The following is a 23,155-nucleotide window of genomic DNA, read 5'->3' on the forward strand; positions in this document are numbered from 1 at the left end:
CTCTTTGTGTTCTAAGCCTTAGTGACAGTACATAAAGGACATGAAACTACTGTACATAGTATCCAAAACCACTTCCAGTACTGTCAACATTGACAGTGGCACATATTGATGGGCCCACCCTCTATTGCCAGTATGTTTTGAACCTTTCACCTCATTGAACACAAGTCATTCGATTGGATTGTCTTTAGTTTGTTGATAGCTTTTGGGCACAGGGAGCTCCTGGCCGGGTTACCGCCACCCCTCAGACAATCCAGAAATTCCTAGTCAAAGGGGGTGAAGCGGGAGGAAGCGGGTCCATTAAGCAGCTAGAGAGGGCAACAGGGCCACCACCAAATCCATCCCACAGAACGATGCTCTGGGGAGCCCCACCTCCCTGCACTCTACCACTCTACCAATTTCATATCTTGGACAGAGGGAGAGAGGGTGAGAGAGATGTAGAGGAAATGAAATGCACTCAAGCCATCTCATCTGTGGAGGGAGGGAGGGAGAGGGGGAGAGAGAGAGAGGGGGGAGAGAGAGGGAGATAGGAAAGCGTGTGAGAGAGGGAGAGAGGAGAGAAGTCTAGAGAGAGACGGAGGAAGTGCACTCATTCTGAAAGCTATCAGGAAACTGTTTTCCCCCTTGCTGCTGGAGATGAGACGGAAGCTTTCAAAAACATTTTACTATGTCTGTTTGAGTGGAGGATGTTTTTTCCCCAGCTCCTTTGTCTGGCATTTAGACAGCATGTTTGTATTTTCTTGTTTACTCGCTAGACAAAGCCATTGTAAGGTTTGCCACACTGCTTTTACGTTTCTGTAACATAACTGATTTTCAGGCTAAGTAAAGCTAGGGTTTTTCTTCTAAAAAGGCTTTCCCTTGATTGTACCTGTCTCCTAGTGTATATTGTGCCTAACTCTATTCGTCTTCAACTCACATGTCTTCTTCATCACACATTTATTGAAGTCCATTCATTTGTTTAGGGGGGACTGGCCTATGCTAATTTTACAATGAAAAGTAGTAGGCCTAGCGTTTGCCAATCACATTGAGCTTTTCTTCGATTCAACACTGACACCAACCATTCCCCAGTACAGTAACAGTAAACCAATACCAACCACTCTCTTGCCGTTTGAGTTACTAGTCCCAGCATATTAACCCTGCAGCGCTTACAGTATAGCACAGTGAAGCGTTGACACTGACTATCCCTGACCAGGCAACATGTTTCCATCCCAGCAGGTAGTGGGCCCTCACACAGCGTCAGGTAGCCCCCCGAGAGTGTTAAACTCACTCCACCGTAGGGCTGTGACGGTCTTGGAATTTGAGGTTACGGTAATTGGCTGGGCCAATGTACATGGTCACTGACATAACTGTTCAGGGGGGAGGTCATAATGATGCTTGTTTACATGGATATGCTTCTTAATAAAAACCTACTTGAAACAAGCCATTGTACTTCGTTATTATCATGGCATTTCATCATGATTATTCAGGTTATTACTTATAAATATAAAATCAACAAATTAAGAAATACCAGGTTGGAGAGCATTTGTTCCATTTTTGTATTGACACATTAACGGAGTCAAAATAAAGATATATGCCTACCTTGTCCTTGAATGTTTTTTCCGCATAAAAAACAATTCAATACAGATCCTATTTCGACACACAAAACCATTCAAATGAAGTCCGATGGGTTTCCCCAAAATATTTGCATAACGTCACAAACCCCTAATGCTGCGGTCATTCGATGGCAGTGGCATTGACATATGTTCTTCAAAGAGAGAACGGCGTAATGAGGGAATGTAGCCTAAGCTACTGAAAACAGACCTTTTACAAGATGACATCATGACCTTAAAATGTGATTCTTATTAAAGAGATGGAGTCCAGACGGGCTAATTTAGGAAACTTTCTGAATGAACACGCCCGTAAAACCACCCGTCAATCAAGGCCACCAGTCTATGTCAGACACGAGCAAATATTTCTCCTTTCCTTAAAACATATTGAAAAATCTTGGCCTACCTTAGGCTTTCCTGAAAGTAGGCTATAAAAGAATGAATTGACAAGGAAAGTATGAAGGGGACAGCTATGTTATCATATGAAGATGAAATAGAATTATTAAAATACACACAAAACCATGTCCATAGCCTATTTATCAGCGACGCTGATTATTGATGGGGATGTTTTATCAAATACTGTGAGGAACTATTATAATTTGAATGGATGTAAAAAAAATAAAAATAATGTGTTGACTTACTGTGTGAGGTGAACAAAAAATGACTGAGAAGCCCAGCTGGGCACCTTCCTACATTTGACATTTGCGAAGCAGGCCAGGAGCTTCTAAGCAGGCTGGTTTATTTGTCAACATTTAACAGGACAGAGAAACCAGATACATGCTCATTGCTCATAGGTCTAGATGATGGTATGAAATAAACCAAAACTTGTTTCTCACAAGTGTAAGAGGTTGATTTACTAAGAGAATGAGAATGGTAAAGTACTGTAATTAATACATGCAATTAACCAAATATAATGTAACCAAATGAAAGGGATTAACTGTAAATTGCCTGTTTTACAAATGGTAGGCTAACACATGGGCATTCATAAAAGGGCATTGCGGGCCGACACTGTATTAGGGCTGGGCGGTATACCGTATTTTACGATGTACACGTATTGATGCACAGACCGGTTTGGGTTTTTACTTTACCTTCTATAATGGTATTTTAATGTTTTTAGTTTGTTAAATGTGATAGGCCGCGTGTAACGTCCATTTTTATAGTTTACTCCGCTACTTGAGTCATCTCTCTCCACTCTCCATGCCGATTTCCACACAGACTTAGCCCCGTCCTCTGTCATTCAAGGAGCGCATTTGTTGTTGCTTGACCACCAGACACTTGCGTTCAGTCTGCATGGTCAATGCAGGTCAATGCAGCACAAGCAACAATGTTGATGACAACGATGCTGTTTTCACTTTGCTTCTTAATATAAATCCACTAGCGTTCTATAATTACACTATCCGTTTGTTTTCTTAGCAAGTTGGGCCTAAATCATGTTAGCCGCTAATCACTAGTTAGCTAGCTACAGTTGAAGTCGGAAGTTTACATACACTTAGGTTGGAGTCATTAAAACTCGTTTTTCAACCACTCCACAAATTTCTTGTTAACAAACTAGAGTTTTGGCAAGTGAATGACCCAAGTCATTTTTCCAACAATTGTTTACAGACAGATTATTTCACTTATAATTGACTGTATCACAATTCCAGTGGGTCAGAAGTTTACATGTACTAAGTTGACTGTGCCTTTAAACAGCTTGGAAAATCCCAGGAAATGATGTCATGGCTTTAGAAGCTTCTGATAGGCTAATTGACATAATTTGAGTCAATTGGAGGTGTACCTGTGGATGTATTTCAATGCCTACCTTCAAACTCAGTGCCTCTTTGCTTGACATGATGGGAAAATCTGTCTCCTAGAGATGAATGTACTTTGGTGCGAAAAGTGCTAATTAATCCCAGAACAACAGCAAAGGCCCTTGTGAAGATGCTGGAGGAAACAGGTACAAAATTATCTATATCCACAGTAAAACGAGTCCTATATCGACATAACCTGAAAGGCCGCTCAGCAAGGAAGAAACCACTGCTCCAAAACCGCCATAAAAAAGCCAGACTACGGTTTGCAACTGCACATGGGGACAAAGATCGTACGTTTTGGAGAAATTTCCTCTGTTCTGATGAAACAAAAAAATAACTGTTTGGCCATAATGACCATCGTTATGTTTGGAGGAAAAAGGGGGAGTCTTGCAAGCCGAAGAACACCATCCCAACCGTGAAGTATGGGGGTGGCAGCATCATGTTGTGGGGGTGCATTGCTGCAGGAGGGACTGGTGCACTTACCAAAATAGATAGCTTCATGAGTAAGGAAAATTATGTGGATATATTGAAGCAACATCTCAAGGCATCAGTCAGGAAGTTAAAGCTTGGTCGCAAATGGGTCTTCCAAATGGACAACGACCCCAAGCATACTTCCGAAGTTGTGGCAAAATGGCTTAAGGACAACAAAGTCAAGGTATTGGAGTGGCCATCACAAAGCCCTGACCTCAATCCTATAGAAAATCTGTGGTCAGAACTGAAAAAGCATATGCGAGCAAGGAGGCCTACAAACCTGACTCAGTTACACCAGCTCTGTCAGGAGGAATGGGCCAAAATTCCCCCAACTTATTGTGGGAAGCTTCTGGAAGGCTACCTGAAACGTTTGACCCAAGTTAAGCAATGTAAAGCCAATGCTACTAAATACTAATTAAGTGTATGTAAACTTCTGACCCACTGGGAATGTGATGAAAGAATAAAAGCTGAAATAAGTCATTCTCTCTACAATTATTCTGACATTTCATATTCTTAAAATAAAGTGGTGATCCTAACTGACCTAAGACAGGGAATTTTTACTAGGATTAAATGTCAGAAATTGTGAAAAACTGAGTTTTAATGTATTTGGCTAAGGTGTATGTAAACTTCCAACTTCAACTGTAGCTAATAAATGTACTGAGTCGGAGCAAACGTAATGAGCTATACAGCCTGATTATACCAGTGATGGTGTAGACCTAAATCAGCATGTTGTTTGTTTATCCTCTAAATCAAAGAAGAATACATGAAGCATGAATATGTTAGCGTAGTAGTAGTATAAGATTCAATGTAACCAAATATTATAGGGTCCCCTAGGAAACACTTATCAAGAATTTGATTCCTACTCACAATTACTCCTCCCTGGCATTTTCATTCATGTCAAACAACAAAACAGAATCCGTATCAAATTATACAAAGTCAGGTTGGATAGGATTGGCACATTGTCCAGTTGACACAACATTAGCGCGTTATAGGCCAGAACAACCTTGTCGACTGCTTTTGAATAATTAATGAATAGTCAGACACATTCAACCTTTTTATTTACTAGCAAGCAAAGAAAATGTGCATTATCTGAAAGAAAGTCCTCACACCATATCCTATAATGCTCTAGGGTATTAGCTGCTTGAGCATCAAAGTACAGTTGGAAATAGGAGGAGATGTAGACATTTTAATAGACAGACTAAGTTAGAAAAATAATAGCTTATAATAATTAAACACTCTCGCTATTATGTAAAGTATCTACATGAAAATAAAGTTAATACAAATTAAACAAAATCCTTAAATGAATGTATGCCTATTTAAATGGTTTTGACGGTTTATTTTATTTTCATGACAGTATTCATCCATTACCGTCAGTTACACGGTTATTCTATTACTGCCCTACCCTGCCAGTCACTCCCTGTCACACAGCCCTCTCTGCTCAAGGTTAATCACCAGATGTGGTCTCTCTCTCTCTCTCTCCCCCCCGCCTCAATTTGTATGTTTTGATATTTCCTCCTATAGCGTGACATTGTCATGTACAGAGACTGTGAAGTGTCCGAGGGCAAGAGGACAGGCAGGCAATATATTTTTAGTCCTAGCAGCCCACCAACAGGGCCCAGGCTGCTGTAACTAGTTGTAGCTGTAGCTGGGTATATGTGCATTGGGCTGCAAGGCTGACAGAACTAATAATGTCTCTGTAAGCAGCCCTCTCATCATCATACCTCTCCTCAGACACTGATGGGCCTTCTGCCCACAGTCTCCCAGTACTACTCGTTCCCTCACCCATAATGCAGCACTCCCAGCCCTGGCTTGTCCCTTTTATTACATTTGGTCTATTGGCCAGGCTTGACTCTTTTGTGATGGCCAAAGCCATTCGACTCATTCATTTATGGTGCTTTGGCAGGGCCTGACCCGCACTCAAACAAGGATCAATTCATGGATTCTCATTGCCCTCATAAACAGTATTGTGCCAGTAAGTGAACCTGACATTCTAATCTCAAGTTGTCGTTGTCTATAATGTCATACATAGGTTTGAATATTGGCTGCAAACACCTATTTCTGTGAAATAAAACAATCCCTGCTTAGAAACAGAAATGTGTACTGTAGTACCCTACAGTATCTAAGGGAGTGTGTAGTGTACAATAAGGTTTCTGTTCTCTCCTGACATTGTGCCGAGAACGGATCTATATTCTCTGGTTTCTGTGCTGTGCTTGTCAGGGAGACAGTTTCATGATAGGGACAGCAACCCTAGTCACAGCCTCTATAGGCCAGAGGTCATGTTGGGTCATAGGCTGAGGACAGGGAGGAACAGATGGAGCAGGGAAGGAGAGAGGACAGGGAGAGATAGAGCAGTGAATGAGAGAGGACAGGAAGGGGTAGATGGAGGACGGGGAGGGAGAGATGGAGCAGGGAGAGGGCAGGGAGGGAGAGAGGACAGGGAGAGACGGGATGGAGGAGGGGGGAGAGACGACATGGGATGGAGGAGGGGGGAGAGACGACATGGGATGGAGGAGGGGGGAGAGACGACATGGGATGGAGGAGGGGGAGAGAGGACATGGGATGGAGGAGGGGGAGAGACGACATGGGATGGAGGAGGGGGGAGAGAGGACATGGGATGGAGGAGGGGGAGAGACGACATGGGATGGAGGAGGGGGGAGAGACGACATGGGATGGAGGAGGGGGAGAGACGACATGGGATGGAGGAGGGGGAGAGAGGACATGGGATGGAGGAGGGGGAGAGAGGACATGGGATGGAGGAGGGGGGAGAGAGGACATGGGATGGAGGAGGGGGGAGAGAGGACATGGGATGGAGGAGGGGGGAGAGAGGACATGGGATGGAGGAGGGGGAGAGACGACATGGGATGGAGGAGGGGGAGAGACGACATGGGATGGAGGAGGGGGAGAGACGACATGGGATGGAGGAGGGGGAGAGACGACATGGGATGGAGGAGGGGGAGAGACGACATGGGATGGAGGAGGGGGAGAGACGACATGGGATGGAGGAGGGGGAGAGAGGACATGGGATGGAGGAGGGGGAGAGAGGACATGGGATGGAGGAGGGGGAGAGAGGACATGGGATGGAGGAGGGGGAGAGAGGACATGGGATGGAGGAGGGGGAGAGAGGACATGGGATGGAGGAGGGGGAGAGACGACGGAGAGAGGGATGGAGCAGGGAGGGAGAGAGGACATGAGGGAGGGATGGAGGGGGAGAGAGGACATGGAGGGGGGAGAGAGGACATGGAGGGAGGGATGGAGGGGGGAGAGAGGACATAGAGGGAGAGATGGAGCATGGAGAGATACTTTCATGCTCTCAGGTTGTTTGCAGTGTAGTGGAGCAAAAATCTGTTTTTCTGGACCACAGGAGGCTGCTGAGGGGAGGACGGCTTATAATAATGGCTGGAACGGAGCGAATGGAATGGTATAAAACACATGGATACCAACTAATTCCGCTCAAGCCATTACCATGAGCCCGTCCTCCCCAATTAAGCTGCCACCAACTTCCTCTGTTCTGGACATCCAGTAAGCTAACATTTTAGAACAACACAGTCATAAAACATTCACCACCAAGTGAGTCCACTGGTCCTCTTTTAGAAAGAGAGGAATGCCACAAGACATCATGCAAAACATCCTACCCTGTCTCAATGAATAGTGTAACAAGATGGGGTACTCAGAATTGTTGATTCACATAATTGTAGGACATACTCTAAAACATTCTTACTGTCTCTCATACTGTAGCAAAGAGTTATTTTCCCCTGTGTTTTCATGCACCCAAGCAGATCTTCCCTTCTAGGATTTAGGAGGGAGAAGTGGCATCTCAGTCACTCTCCTCAGGTGAGAGGAGCTAACTCTTTGCTATGAGGCTGCTATTTTTAGCTGGGATTATTACTACTTACTCCATGACTCTTTCCCAGGCAGCCGCTCGCCCAGTGCTAAGATTGAAGTGTGTAGCATCTCGTTCTAACCGGCTCTGCCTCCGTGTGTGTACACCCTTAATCAGGAAGTCTCTAGGAGGAAGACGGCATTATGGATTAACACAAGGGGAATGCTGCGACATAAGCTGTCCTCCCCTCGTCGGCTAGCACAGCATTTCCACTACCCCTTGTTTCCACTGCCTCGTCAGAGCAGCGCGTCGACTGCTAAAAGATTATCTTGATGATAGACAGCCAAGGCCACCCGCTCATTCAACAGACACAACAAAAGCTATAGAAAGCTAGCCCACGACTAATCTTGGAAACCCAGTATGAGAATCTTGCGTATTTGCGTTGGATCCTCAATTAAATTCTGGGGGCAGATGTTAAAATAAATATACTAATGCGACTTGTAAAATATCAACCCCCCTAAATGGGAACTCTCTGTAAATTTCAGGCAATTCTATGGCCAAATGCCCCCTCTCCTTCCAAAATTCGAAAGATGCAGGCACCTGCGGAATCGTGATTTGTCCAAATGATCAGTGATGAAAAAGCAGCATACCTAAACAAAGATCCTTGTTAGTTGTCGCATCACACAGTCTGTTGACAGACGCTAATACCATTGATATGTTACGTGTGTCTGTCCACGAGAGCCATAACAGATGCCATAACCACTGACGACTTCGTTTCCTCAATCAGTTGTTCTTTTATTCTCTAGCTAGCTAGCAAACTTGCCCCTCTAATCCTCCTGCTTTACTAAACCTTAGATTATTCAGTCAGGGTGGGGAATGTCGCCCTCCTCTCTGACCCTGGGAGCCCACCACCCCACATGGTGTCCCCAGCTGCAGTACAGGGGGACTGGCTGTTTGTCTGGGGGCCCAGCATCCAGCACTGGTTTTGGCAGCGTGTGCAGCAGCTGCAAGGCTATGGCGGGCTGCAGGGAGGTGAGTGTGGTGAGGGAGGGCAGGCGGGTGGTAGTGGTGCGCTGGTCAGTTGTTTGTTCACCCGTCTGCAATTGCTAGTAACCCATCCGCAACCGCCCGACTATATGTGATAAAGATCTGAGGCTGTCACTCGACCTTAACCCTTTAATATAGAAAAAAACGCTCTAGGCTACAGTCAGATTTTTTGACAGAGGGTGGAGGAATTTCCTTTTGCCTGATTTAGATATATTTATGCTTATAATTTCCAACATTTTGGTAGACTATTTGTTAGCCTACAATTAGATACATGCAGCTTCACTTCTGTCACATGTTGCCCTAGAATACTAAATAAACCCTTGCTCACCAGAATAAAGTCCCACAGTTTTTTACAATCACTTTGGCACTAATTTCAGAACCTTGTGGTCATTTTTCAAAACGCTAGACACAAAACTCAAAATGGTCATCACTCGTAACACAGGCTGTCCAATGTTCAAAACATTGCATTGTGCATTCATTTAAAGAAACCTTGCACTTGCAGAATCATTAGTTCAAATAACTCCTTTATTATGAAATACCATAGAAACATGAATTTAGATCACCCACACACAAGATACCGATAGTTTCACTGTGTAGTTGTTCGTACATTCATTAAATATTGTAGTATGTGATAAATGTTTCATTATGGTACTACACGTAAATAAATCACTGTAAAAGGACTAGCAGAGAGAATACTATAGACACAGTGGAATCATTGAACAAAATCTGAAATTTATTGATGAATTACAATAAAATCACAACAGGTTTCTTTGAATCAAAGCAAAAATAACTAGCTACAAAAAAACTACAGTGAAACCTCAACTGCAGTGCTCCTCACCTGGCTTACTGTAAAAAGCAAAACAAAGGATTGATTACTGTACTTCTATATTTCCATCAACCCTGTCTTGTGGATTTGGCCACAGGTTCTCATCCATATCACAATGGATGTTTTCATTAGCCAAACATCTTGGGAAGAATCTTCGGGCATGGCGAATCCAGGCCTGACACTGGTCTGCCGTGATGTCATTGCATGCGTCATCCATGGCCTGGAGAAGGGCGGCTTGTTCGTGAGGGTGCCTATCATATACATTCCACCTCCATGTGGAGAAAAAATCCTCAATCGGGTTAAGGAAAGGAGAGTATGGGGGTAAGTACAGGGCGGCAAATTGTGGATGGGCCTGAAACCATGCTTGCACCATTTGAGCATGGTGGAACCTGACATTGTCCCACACAATGACATAGGTCACGCCATCAGCTCTACAGACCTGCTTTGGCTCATCAAGGAAGGTTACAAGGAGAGCTGCATTATATGATCCAATACGAGGTCTGCATCTCACCACACCATCTTCTGATATAGCCGCACACATGGTGACGTTGGCCCCGTGTTGTCCAGGTACTTGGATGGTTTCCCACTGGCCAATAAAATTCCGACCTCACCTCCTTGTCTTGGCCAGGTTGAAGCCTGCCTCATCCAAAAAGAGGAATTTGTGATGGTTTTCATCAGCATCCAGCTCCATCTCCCTGTAAAAATACATTTTGAAAAGAGAATTACTGATTACAATGTTGTAGAATTTTTGGGGAATTTTTCACAACAGGCTTCTTGAAACTGAACATACCTGAACATACCTGAACATACTCAGTCCTCAGTTGCGTCACTCTGTCTGCATTTCTTTCAAAAGGCACACGGTATAGCTGTTTTAGAGACACCTGGTGCCTTTTCAGCGTGCGTGCAATAGTTGACAAACTTATGGCTTCCACATTGTTGAACATTGTCGTCATTGTCCAAGATGTGCTGCCGAATTTCTGTAAGGCAAATATCATTTCTGGACCGAACCAAATTGACCACAGCCCGCTCTTGTTGGTCAGTCAGAATTTTGCAACTGCCTCCCCTAAATGGCCTATTCTCAATTCTGTTGGGAAAATTACAGTCAGAACACATTTAGTCATATCACACACTCTGTGGTACACATTGGCATGCAGTATACAGTCATTTGACAATTGAGAGTAACCTAACGTTTAGTGCCTGCTGAAGACTTACCGGTTCTCATTGCGGAAAGTTCTGATGATTGAGGTCACGGTTGATTTTCTGAAATTTGGTTGAATCATTGTAGCTGCCTCAGTCATTGTCATGTCATGATTTACAACATGGTCTACAACTATTGCTTGGATTTCATTGGACACTCTTTGCTGTTGCTGCCGCTGTCTTGGTCCGTGTCCTCTACCACATTCCCCCACACCTCTCAAACGAGGCCCACGACCACCTCTCAGAAGGGGTGCTTGTCCCCTGCCATTCCTTTGACCGCCACGTCTTCCTCATCTTCCTCCTTCCACTGCTTGACCTCTTGTGACCTGGATCACCTGCTGGCTCCGTGTTATTGCTATGTTGTTGTAGGTGGATACCACTCATTTCACTATATATTCGTACCACAATATGAATTCAATCATCAGTAACCACTTTATTGGCCACTTTATTAGGTACACCTGCGTGTCAACACAAATAGCCTGCTCCTTCGAACAGCGAATCATGTGGCTGCCTGCAACTCAGTATATAGAGTAGAGAGCTTTAGTTGTTTTTCGACCAAACAGAACGGGCAAGATGCGTAATCTAAGCAAGTTTGACCGTGGTATGATTGTTGGTGCCACACATGTTGATTCCAGCACCTCAGAAACAGCTGCCCTCCTGGGATTTTTACGCACTACAGTCTCTAGAGTTTACAGAGAATGGTGCGATAAACAAAACACATTCAGTGAGCGACGTTTCTGTGGGCAAAAACACCTTGTTAATGAGAGAGGTCAGAGGAGAATGTCCAGTCTCATTCAAGCTGACAGAACGGCCACAAATGCTCAAATAACAGCCGTTTAAAACAGTGGTGTGCAGAAGGGCATCTCTTAACATACAACACCGTGAATAATTCAGGCTGTTGTGGAGGCAAAAGGGGGTCCTACCCAGTACTAGATAGATGTAGCTAATAAAGTTGCCGGTGAGTGTACAGTAATGTCAAATCTGAAAACATGGTCTGGAAAAGTGGTACATGGGACCATGGAAACAGTGTTTGATAAAGAATGATGATGAAATATCCATAGATAATGTGGTCCAATTGGTTTATGTTCCACGGTAATTGGTGTCAGTGGATCTCATTATCCTGAAACTTTAATGATCTTAACATGGAATATTGTTTGTCAGTTTCCATAAAACTCTGCATTAAGAGTAATGCAACAGTTACTTATCATTTTGAACAGTTGTATCAATTGATAGTTAGATCATTGTAATGAAATTAATAGACAGTCATCTCAGATGTAATGTGTGAATTGCATTTTGAAATGGTAATACTTTGATGTTAAGTTTTCATTTTGAACAGGTGATTTTAGTTCAATGAACAAATGATCTTAGCTTTATGTGTATTGTATCCAAGCAATTGGAAAAAGTGTTAAGAGTTTTGAAAAGTTTTGTGTGTTTTGTGTCTAGAGTTTTGAAAAATGACAGCAAGGTTCTGAAGTTAGTGCCAAGGTGATTGTAAAAAACTGTAAATCGATAGAATGAATGCTTCAGTCTAGTTTACATCTGGAAAGTTCTCTGTCATCTCTGCTTCATTCACGGCGCAAAGACGTTTAGACGACAAGGGAGAAAATGAAATAACTCTTAAAAAAAAATACAAACGGTAAGATTTTCTGTGCAACATTTCCAAATGTCATCAGTTTGACCGGTTGTAAGGAAATGGAAAGCTCTGAAAACGACCCAACATATTTCTGATAAGATTTAAGTTTGGCTTGGATGCATATTTTATCTAGTTGAAATACTATCAGGTTTTATGATGCTGATAAAGACAGCACCTCTACAGACGGTATCTAATTGCACATTCACATTCTCTCAAGAGGCTGAAAGAAAGAAATCATATTCCGCCACTCCTGTTCCTGAGTCAAAATGTAGCCTTCATTTTACTGCAAGAAATGCTGAATTCTGTAGGAGTTAATATTAAGGCTATGTGAGAGGGTATACTCCGTGTCCAGATTTCAGTTTCCCTTTAACCCATTTGAACAATAGACTATAGTTCCCTTTACGTGCCATAGGCCTATTTGAAGTCCCCGTTTTGTAACTGTCAAATTTGTATAGATTTTTTAAAGGTATTATTTTCTCTTTATTCAACCAGCTCAGGTATATAACCACGGGGACTGCGGGTTATGAGTCAACGCGCGCATCACTAGCGGCCGGGGTATGGAGTCCCAGAGGGGAAAGAGAGAGGGCAGGGCACAGCCCCCTTTAGGAGCTGAAGGGTCTCCACTGCTCCCTACTCCTCTCAACCAGGCCCCCTTCCCCATTGTAACAGAGCTTCTCCTGGTAACAAAGCTGGCCGCAGGGCACACAAAGCCCCCAGATGGCACTCAGAGATGGGGACATATCAATAATAATGGAAACCAAACAAAAAGGCTGGCCAAGCCAGTGTGAGGATTAGGGCGCTACTTGGCCGTCCTTTACCCTGCCCAGTGTGACTGCGTCTGGAAGGGTGTTAACCCCCCTTTGAGTGGGTGGCAATACATCTGCACTCAGCCATGTCCTCATGCCAAGTGTATGGATGAAATGCCTGGTACAGTATGTGTGCATTAACAGGGGGGGGACACTCATTGTAATCCGGGCAGACATTTGATCCATTTAACAATTTAACACTTGGATAGACAGTTTAGTTAAAAACAGGCAGATTATGAAAATGAAGGAAGTGTTTTTGACACCATTAGCTTTGATCCATTCTTCATCATCCATCCTTTGTTCTGTTGATGCAGATGGTACCAAGTCAGAAGTGAGGGAGGCGCCTCCTCCAAGTTGAAAACACACAGTCAGAAAGGAAAGATGAAAACACACAAATGTGACCGGATCTTCTGTCACCATAGAGGGGACACAAAGGGGGACCAAGAGGGGCGGGGTAAGGGGTGAGGGCTGGCCAGGTGGCAGGTGGAGCTCCCTGGGGACGTGAAGCCGATCTCGTCGCAGCACGGAGGGGCCTCACCCCTCTCCCTCTCTTTGTCTCTGAGAGATAGGTTATTTTCTTCCTTCTCTTTCTTCTCTTGTCTTCCAGTGGATTTGTGTCATACAGCTGGTCTGGCCCTCATCGTTAATGAGGGAGTGACTGGAGCCACACAGCTGCCCCACTCCCACACCACAACGACAGGTCTTATCTGGTATAACTAGCACCAATCAAAGAGCATGTTGCATCTATGAGGGGCACATTCATATCTGTCTCTATCACCCCACAGCAGAGAGAGGCTGGTAAATAGGCTAACATCGCACCGGTTTAATAGAAATTGACAATGAGCAATAGTTCATACTCCCTTGAGGGAAATTCTTTTTTTTGTTTGTAATAATCTTATTATTAATATTAATGCTAATGTCAATGCTAAGGTACTGTAAGGTTAATGTACCTTAGCTGATGTGCTTAGTGTGTCTAGTATGCTATGTTAGACTTTACTTGACAAACTTCTCTAAAAGAAACTCTGCTTTCCCATCTGGTCTAACATCTACTGGCTGGCTGGCTGGCTATCACCAAGTCCATTAATCATCGCCCAATCTCAGGGGAAATATTTCACTTAAGTGACTGAGCCCAGAGTACATTCATATGCAGACAGACAGTCACACATGGCAACTGTACTTGCACACGTATCATCTCCTAGCCACATACAAATATTGGAACAATGACCAATGAGACCAGTGAAGCTGGTTGAGAGAATGTCAAGAGTGTGTAAAGCTGTCATCAAGGCAAAGGGTGGCTACTTTGAACAATCTAAAATCTAATATATATATATATACATGTATAACAACAAAAATGTTTGCTTACTACATGATTCCATATGTGTTATTTCATAGTTGTGATGTCTTCACTATTATTCTACAATGTAGAAAATAGTACAAATAAATAAAAACCCTTGAATGAGTAGGTGTGTCCAAACTTGACTGGTACTGTATATCTTTTTTTATGAACCGCTGACTGAAGACAGGACTGCTGGGCATTCGTGCAGTTGAGTCAGTTTCTGAGATAACATGGACTCTTACCAATGTGATTAAGCGTTGTTGCCCTTGCTAAAACAAGCAAGGTGTTGTAGCAAATGATGAATAGAATGGGCTTGGAACATCTAACTCTGGCAATTTGACTGGTAAACTCATGGGTACACTCACAATGGCTGCCTGATATTGTGATGCAATAAATTCCATGGTAATGTCGAATGTTCATTCAAATGATGTTAACTGTTGTAGCTCATGCTATGGAATGTATTTTATGTTATGTCAGTTGAGTTGAATCAACAAATCAACAAACTTCCTGCTTTTACTTCCTGCTTTGCTCCTATGGGTATACTCGCAATGGCCGCCAGTCCACCCATTATGGCATCATTGACTTGAATGGGGATGCCCGTTCTATTCATTCTATTCCTATGGCAGCACATGCAGGAAATTAGAAAATGAGCCTCTTTTAATGTATATATTTTCTATTTGAACGGTTATTACGGAGACAGCAGACATGTGGCTGGCCAATTACAATCAGCCAAAAGTCCATGACCGTCACAGCCCTACTTGTGTCATACTCCTAAAGAGGTAATGTTGACATTACCAACGGCTTTATGGCTTAATGACTTCTCTTCCGTGTACATGACAGAGAACCGGAACCAACGGTTGAGTGGTGTAATGTTGAAATGTGTTGTTGCAACCAAGACACTCCTTGCCTCTTGTTTCTCTCTCTTCCCACTTCCTACTCGAGCGGCCTCTTCTGGGCACGCTCCCCAGACCTGAACCCAGAACTTCACTGGCTGATAGACAGGAAGTGAAAGTGCCATGGGAATACCAGCCTTTCAAGAGCGCTGAGGAGGAAGTCAGGACTAAGTAATAGCAACAAAACACAACAAAGCCTTTTGTACAACACTAGGGAGGTGACAGGAGAACTAATGTCAAGGTAGTAACATGGTGCTGTTCAACTGACCAAATGTTGTTATGACACCTAGGCGCATTGTAGATCCTCATCCATGTTTGTATCTTCCTGCTTGTAGAGTGTGTCCTTGCTGTGCTAGATGAAGTGGAGAACTGAAAGATACTTTGAAAGCATCTTAATGATTCAGGCTTCCTGGCAGCACAACTGTCCCGACATCAGGGGTTAGACAGAATGGTAAAGTGTAAATAAGGACTGTTTTATATTTGTGTACAAGTGTGTACCCTGGTGAAAGTGACTTAACAGATCAGACAGGTCATGATGTGACCCAGGAGACAGGACAAGGGAGAGTCAGTTCTATTAATAGGGAAAACCTGATCATCCTGACTGGATTAAGTCAGTGTAATGATTCTACCTACAACGACGTAACTGCCGGAGCAAGGAGGTACATGTTAGTTCATAGATATAGCCTACTGTTGGTCCTTTGTTGGTTTGTTTTTCATACCCTGCTAAACAACAGTAAGTTTACATGGTGCCAGGACAACAACCTCTCCCTCAACGTCAGAAAAACATAGACCACAGGAAATGGAGGGCCGAGCATGCCCCCATTCACATCGTCGGGGCTATGGTGGATTGGATTGAGAGCTTCAAGTCCTCGTGTCCACATCACTAAGGATCTATCATGGTCCACACACACCAGCACTGTCATGAAGAGGGCACATTAATGCCTCTTCCCCCTCAGGACACAGAGTGTAGATTCATTGAGCTAAGGTAAACAGTCATGCTGAGGACAGGACACCACACTGATGTACACTGTATCCCGATGCTCTCCACTCACTCCCTTTGCTCTTCATGAATGATGTACAGTAGGCTGTCAAAAAAACGACACTGTACAAGACTAGCCAGCTCAATGAAAAAATTGTGCCTTAAAGGAAAGAGGAAGTCTCTACAGAGCAGTATGTTGTAGGTTGAAAGAGGGGGTGTGTTTATTTAATGTGTCTCAATGTGAGAGTTTGTGGCTGGGGATTGGGAAAGGAAGGATGTGTGTCTGGCAGGCTCTAGCTTGTGTTCCAAATGGTACCGTATTCCCTATATAGTAAACTACTTTTACCACGGCCCGTAAGGCTCTGGTCAAAAGTAATGCACAATGTAGGGAATAGGGTGCAATTTGGGATGTAGTCCTAGACTTGGGACCCCGATGTGTCTGTAAACGGCCCAGACAGTGACCTTTTGAGTCTCGGGCTTGTCTGATAGTGAGTCAAAGCTTCACTAATTGGTATGCTGGGTGCTGGGCCGGAGCACAGTTAAGCATTTTCTAGCAGGACAAAGGCAAGGATTGTTTGGGTCCGAAGCAAGTCTTCATTGTGAACCCCCCCCCCCCCCTTCTCTTCTCTCATCCAATCCCCTTTTAAAAAAGACAACTGTCTTAGTGTTCGGAGAGTTTCACCATTGGGATGCAAATTTGGAAGTCTATGGTGCCACTAACCCGATAAAACAAACATTTCTTTATAGGCTTCCGTCATCGCTTCCTGTTTTCACCCGGTTGCTTCAGTACTAGGCAATGACTGCCTACTGTAACAACCAACAGCAACAACAAACTTGTGACTTTCTATTTTTCTTTATGGTTTGAAGTGTCTGTCCAACTGTATTCCGCTCAAGCGTGTGTCACATTCGCTGCTTCTGCCAAGACAATGCACTCTCTTGTTGTGTCTTTGCTCTTGCTATTACTTTATGGTTTGAATAAGTGTGAAGTCCTGTGATATATTGGTCCAAAGTCTAAAGGGCTTGTCTAAGATTCACCTCTCAGTGTCAGGCCCATTGAGGGCAGGTTGGGTAGTTGGCACTTGCCTACTGCCAATGTCAGAATTAGATGGACACAGTATTTATCCATCCCATTCACAGACAAGGGAGCAGCTTTAAAGAGGGATCAGATATGGACATGTGTTGCGGGAACCACAAAGTGCACAGCTGTTTGAGTCTCACAAACAGGACAGCACCATCTGAAGCAAAGGCAGTAGAAGGACAGACTTTCTTCCTCCATATCCCACTGAGACTGTAGTTCCTAGAAGGAGGTAGATGTCTAGAATGACTTGGAACATTTAGTCTGGGTTGATTCTAGGGCTGTGGCCGGTAATGCAAATGACTGCCGGTCTCACAGTAATTGACTGATAATTAACAAACATGTTTAGCATCTCCGTGCCTCCACTCATATAAGCTGCTGATGTTTGATAAAAAAAATAAAAAAAACTTTATTTAACTAGGCAAATCAGTTAAGAACAAATTCTTATTTACAATATTGGCCTACCCCTGCCAAACCATGACGATACTGGGTCAATTGTGCTCCGCCCTATGGGACTCCCAATCACGGCCGGATGTGATACAGCCTGGATTCGAACCAGGGACTGTAGTGACACCTCTTGCACTGAGATGCAGTGCCTTAGACTGCTGCGCCACTCAGGAGCCCATTTATGATGTGCGCCTTTAGAACATCTACATTTTAAAAAGTCTAATAAATCCATTTAATATACACCATCACAACACATCCATTATATAGTTCATTCAGCAGAGAAGAGATGCTTATCAATCCCATTCCATTATTTTCTATTCTATGATTTTCTAGTAAGAAGAATCCGTAGTGGTGCATGGGTACTGGGGAAGCCTCTCCATATTACAACCTATGTGTTGTGATAATTGCGTTGTTTACTCTATAACCTGTTAATTCATATGCCCTGCGACCGTGAAATATAGACCTAAAGGCCTAGACAATAAGATGAAACAGTGGTAGAAATTTAACCACACCTTTGTTTTATCACAAAACTGGATAGCAACCCCTGTCCAGTGAAGTCCACAAAGCATATTGCATGTACAGTAACACAGTTACATGACCTACAGCATGGTCAAGCAAGTTAATGTTTCCAACATTTTCGGACTACTAAACAACTATTGATGTAGAACCTCGGCTTAGTCTAATACAGTGACAACTAAAAGATACCAAAAACAATGTAGTCCAATCAATGTAAGCTAAATATGATGTGGCTGTCCATGGTTCTGATTTCTCTGTGCGTATGTGTGCACGTTCATGCAAGTAGAAAAACATGTTGACTCACCTTACTTGTAGAGAAACACAAATGCCATCCTCTCTTTCATGCTCACTCTTGTCATACAGTGCACGCTTTAATTTGTTGTTGTCCTAGGTTACCTGGCTAAAATGCTTGCTCACTAGCCTAACTTCCATTCACGGGCAACGTTAGCTAGTTAACATTAGCCTTCTACATCTAGATGCATATCAAACTTCCATCTTCTCAGGCCAGTGGCACAATGTATGGTTGCACCAGAATCACCGTTTTAATCATTGGCCAGTATGGAGGTTTAAGTAAAACCACAAGTCCAAATCCCTATCTCCTCCATGAATAATTTAGGGAAGGGCCCATTTTAGCTAGCTGGTTAGCTAGCCTCCGGAGGACAACAACATCAAGAGATACAACAATTCACGTTTTTCTGTCAATGACGTATGCTCTCAATGGGATTTGATAGGACGCTCGCTGGCTTCCCTTGCCTTCAATGCTACGGTTGGCAACAATGTCATACTCGTTTGGACCAGACAGCATCAGATAGATGGTCTACAAGTAGAGAGACAGAGGGGCGCTATTTCGCTCGCTCGGATGCTTTCTCCTGTGAGATACATTCAGCCTCTTGTGAATTGATGGGAAATTATGGAACACCGAGAGACGAAAGCTAATTTATTGGTACATTTTTGGGGGAAGCTTGGCTTCCCTTGGCATCCATGAATACACAGAGAAGAATACAATTGAACAGAAATTATATTTTTCCCATTCCCGAGCGAGTGTGCATATGAAGTGGCTATGTTGAGCATAAAGTCATAATTAGAAATAGATTCTATAAACTTTAAATCTAGTGATTTGGCAACTTTAGTTGTGAATGATACAAACCTTAGAATGTCTTAGAAATCAAAACATATATGGCCTGCATGATGCAACTACAGTGCATTTGAAAAGTATTCAGACCCCTTGACTTAAGTTACTGCCTTATTCTAAAATGGTTTCAATATTTTTTTTACCTCATCAATCTACATACAATACCCCATAATGACAAAGCAAAAACAGGTTTTTGGGAATTTTTGCAAATAAAACAAATAATCAACTGAAATATTACATTTGCGTAAGTATTCAGACCCTTTACTCAGTACTTTGTTGAAGCACCTTTGGCAGTGATTACAGCCTCGAGTCTTCTTGGGTATGACGCTCCAAAGTTGGTACATCTGTATTTGGGGAGTTTTTCCCATTCTTCTCTGCAGATCCTCTCAGGCTCTGTCAGGTTGGATGGGGAGCGTCGCAGCACAGCCTTTTTCAGGTCTCTCCAGAAATGTTCGATCGGGTTCAAGTCCGGACTCTGGCTGGGCCGCTCAAGGACATTCAGAGACTTGTCCTGAAGCCACTTCTGCACTGTATTGGCTGTGTGCTTGGGGTCGTTGTTCTGTTGGAAGGTGAACCTTCGCCCCAGTCTGAGGTCCTGAGCTCTCTAGAGCAGGTTTTCATCAAGGATCTCTCTGTACTTTGCTCCGTTCATCTTTCCCTTGATCCTGACTAGTCTCACAGTCGCTGCCGCTGAAAATCGATGTGTTCTTGGGGACCTTCAATGCTGCAGACATTTTTTTTGGTACCCTTCCCCAGATTTGTGCCTCAACACAATCCTGTCTCGGAGCTCTACAGACAATTCCTTCGACCTCATGTATTGTTTTTTGCTCTGACATGCACTGTCAACTGTGGGACCTTATATAGACAGGTGTGTGCCTTTTCAAAATCATGTCCAATCAATTGAATTTACCACAAGTTGTAGAAACATCTCAAGGATGATCAATGGAAACAGGATGCGCCTGAGCTCAATTTCGGATCTCATAGCAAAGGGTATTTATACTTATGTAAATAAGGTATTTCTGTGTTTTATTTTTAGTAAATTTACACACACATAAACTGTTTTCACTTTCTCATTATGGGGTATTGGGTTTAGATAGATGAGGAGAAAAAAATATTTAATCAATTTTAGAATAAGGCTGTAACGGGAAGAAAATGTGGAAAAGGGAAAGGGGGCTAAATTTGTGAAACCAAATGTAATCTGTTCGGGAACATCAATAGTAACATGCTTTCATAACAAAACATTTATTTATTTATTTTTTATATTTTTTATTTTATCCCCTTTTGTCCCCAATTTTCGTGGTATCCAATCGCTAGTAATTACTATCTTGTCTCATCGCTACAACTCCCGTACGGGCTCGGGAGAGACGAAGGTCGAAAGCCATGCGTCCTCCGAAGCACAACCCAACCAAGCCGCACTGCTTCTTAACACAGCGCGCCTCCAACCCGGAAGCCAGCCGCACCAATGTGTCGGAGGAAACACCGTGCACCTGGCCCCCTTGGTTAGCGTGCACTGCGCCCGGCCCGCCACAGGAGTCGCTGGAGCGCGATGAGACAAGGATATCCCTACCGGCCAAACCCTCCCTAACCCGGACGACGCTAGGCCAATTGTGCGTCGCCCCACGGACCTCCCGGTCGCGGCCGGCTGCGACAGAGCCTGGGCGCGAACCCAGAGACCCCGGGAGGCCCTCAACAAAACATATTTAATTAAACTGTTGACAGCCCCTCTCTCTGCGTGCTCCAGAAAGGAATGGAGAAAGGAGGAGATGGAAACACAGTGGTGAGATATTCTGTAGCTAAATAATGTGTTAGCCTATTTAATTATGAAAATATAATATCAAATACAAATTCACTATAATTGTAGGCTAGCTAGCCTACTCTGCAAGCCGCCCTGCAAAATCAATGAACCAACCGCATCGCCTAGGCCTATATGTTCTCTCCTTGCCAGAAGATACCGACCCTACCGATACGCTTGTGTACACTGAGCTTTCCGACCCCAGTACAGCTATCATGATTACATTAAGTTAATGTACAGAACGGAGACGTTTATCCCGCTTATACCACAGTTACCAAAGAAAACAATACTAAAGTACACATTTACTGGTTTAATTCTTATAATTTTTTATGTTTCATACTTCATCTCATCTTCTCATCTTTGGTTGCTAGAGACGCGACCCAGTCGTTTGTTCGATTAGTTATATATTTAAGGACGCGACCCAGTCGTTTGTTCGATTAGTTATATATTTAAGGACGCGACCCAGTTGCTCATTCTATATGTTCCGTTGCCATGCTCACCAGCAAGGTTCTTATCCCTTGCTTGCTTGCTAGGTAGAAGACTAGCTACGGCTAACACAGTCACGGTCTCTGCAGACAGATTAACAGCAAAGTAGCCGCATTTGCATTTGTTTAAACTGTTTTCTATTGATATTCATTTGGATACATCCATGATAATGAGCTAATGATGCCCAATTTTGCCTGGCATAGTGCCCTCTCGTCAGGACACTTGCACCCACTGTTCATTATGAGATCACATTGCATATCAAACACTAGGCTAGAAGCTAGCTAAATAGTTTGTTGCCAATATGACAACCAAATTCAAAATATCAATTGCTGGAAATAGCTGGTCAAACTAGAAATGTGGGAGGATTTGACATCATAGCGCCACTTGCGTCATGACTACAGTAGGGCCCGGAGAAATTCATTTTCATCACTCACTATGTTAGGTCATCAGATGTTCCAAAAAATGATGTCTCTGAAAAAAACTAATCAGTTGCTAGCTAGCTACGTTTTATTCGTTGGACCTGCGCTTATCCAATTTTGGTTTGTCGGATTGTTGGTTTAGCTTTCTGTAACTTTGTAGCAAGTATGGTCTGCATGTGCACGTGCATATTGCGTCATGATTGCAAGGTGTCTTGGTATCTTTTCCAACTGTCCCATTATCTGGTTTTAATGTCCATTCTAGAATCCCCTTCTAGCCAATCAGAAACGAGTATTCAACAATGCTGTGGTATAATTGTTGTATAATGGAACAATCATTATTTTAATTCAGGCTTTTTTTTCAGGCTTGGGCTCATATAAAGGCCTATGCGTATGCATAAGCTCTAATATGCATATGGGGGTTCTACATGCAACCTCTTAAATGCTTTGAATGAATCATCACCTTAGAAAGCACTGTCCATTTCGTTGTGTTTGGCTCTGAAACAATATCCACTACGTCTATGCTTTCCACTCAGTTTCAACCTGTTATTGACTCATGACTGCTGGTGTAGCGATAACACGTTCACCCCAACAGGCCTAGTTGATTCCATCCTGTTTGACTTTAGATCTCACTAGGCCACCAAGCATTAGCAGGGGAGGGATGCTCAAATTGTAGCTCCTTGGCAAATTACAATTATGTTTACAGTACACCACAAAAAGTCCAAACATGGTTCTCTTTTATATAGGCCTATATGCATAGGCTATATGATTTCTCGGTGCATTACTGGACTATTTACATCAACCACAATCTCTGTTTGTGACAGTTGTTATCAGAAAGCTCTTTTCCATCTGACACTTGTAGTTATGCCTCCAGGAAATACCAATGTACAGTTATTTTAGAAGTGGGAAAGAC

At 43.3% G+C, this 23,155-nt stretch overlaps 1 protein-coding gene across 1 annotated transcript in view; it reads left to right on the forward strand.

Annotated features, from left to right (window-relative positions):
• The first annotated feature begins 8,537 nt into the window (after positions 1–8,537).
• The window catches only part of akt3a (v-akt murine thymoma viral oncogene homolog 3a), a 75,457-nt gene continuing 60,839 nt past the window's right edge, over positions 8,538–23,155 (forward strand). Inside the window, exon 1 of the mRNA XM_038974635.1 lies at positions 8,538–8,737. Coding sequence (XP_038830563.1) covers positions 8,538–8,737 — 200 coding nt within the window. The remainder of the gene's footprint in view (positions 8,738–23,155) is intronic.

The sequence above is a fragment of the Salvelinus namaycush genome, chromosome 35 (genome assembly GCF_016432855.1).
Source record: "Salvelinus namaycush isolate Seneca chromosome 35, SaNama_1.0, whole genome shotgun sequence".
NCBI classification, from domain to species: domain Eukaryota; kingdom Metazoa; phylum Chordata; class Actinopteri; order Salmoniformes; family Salmonidae; genus Salvelinus; species Salvelinus namaycush.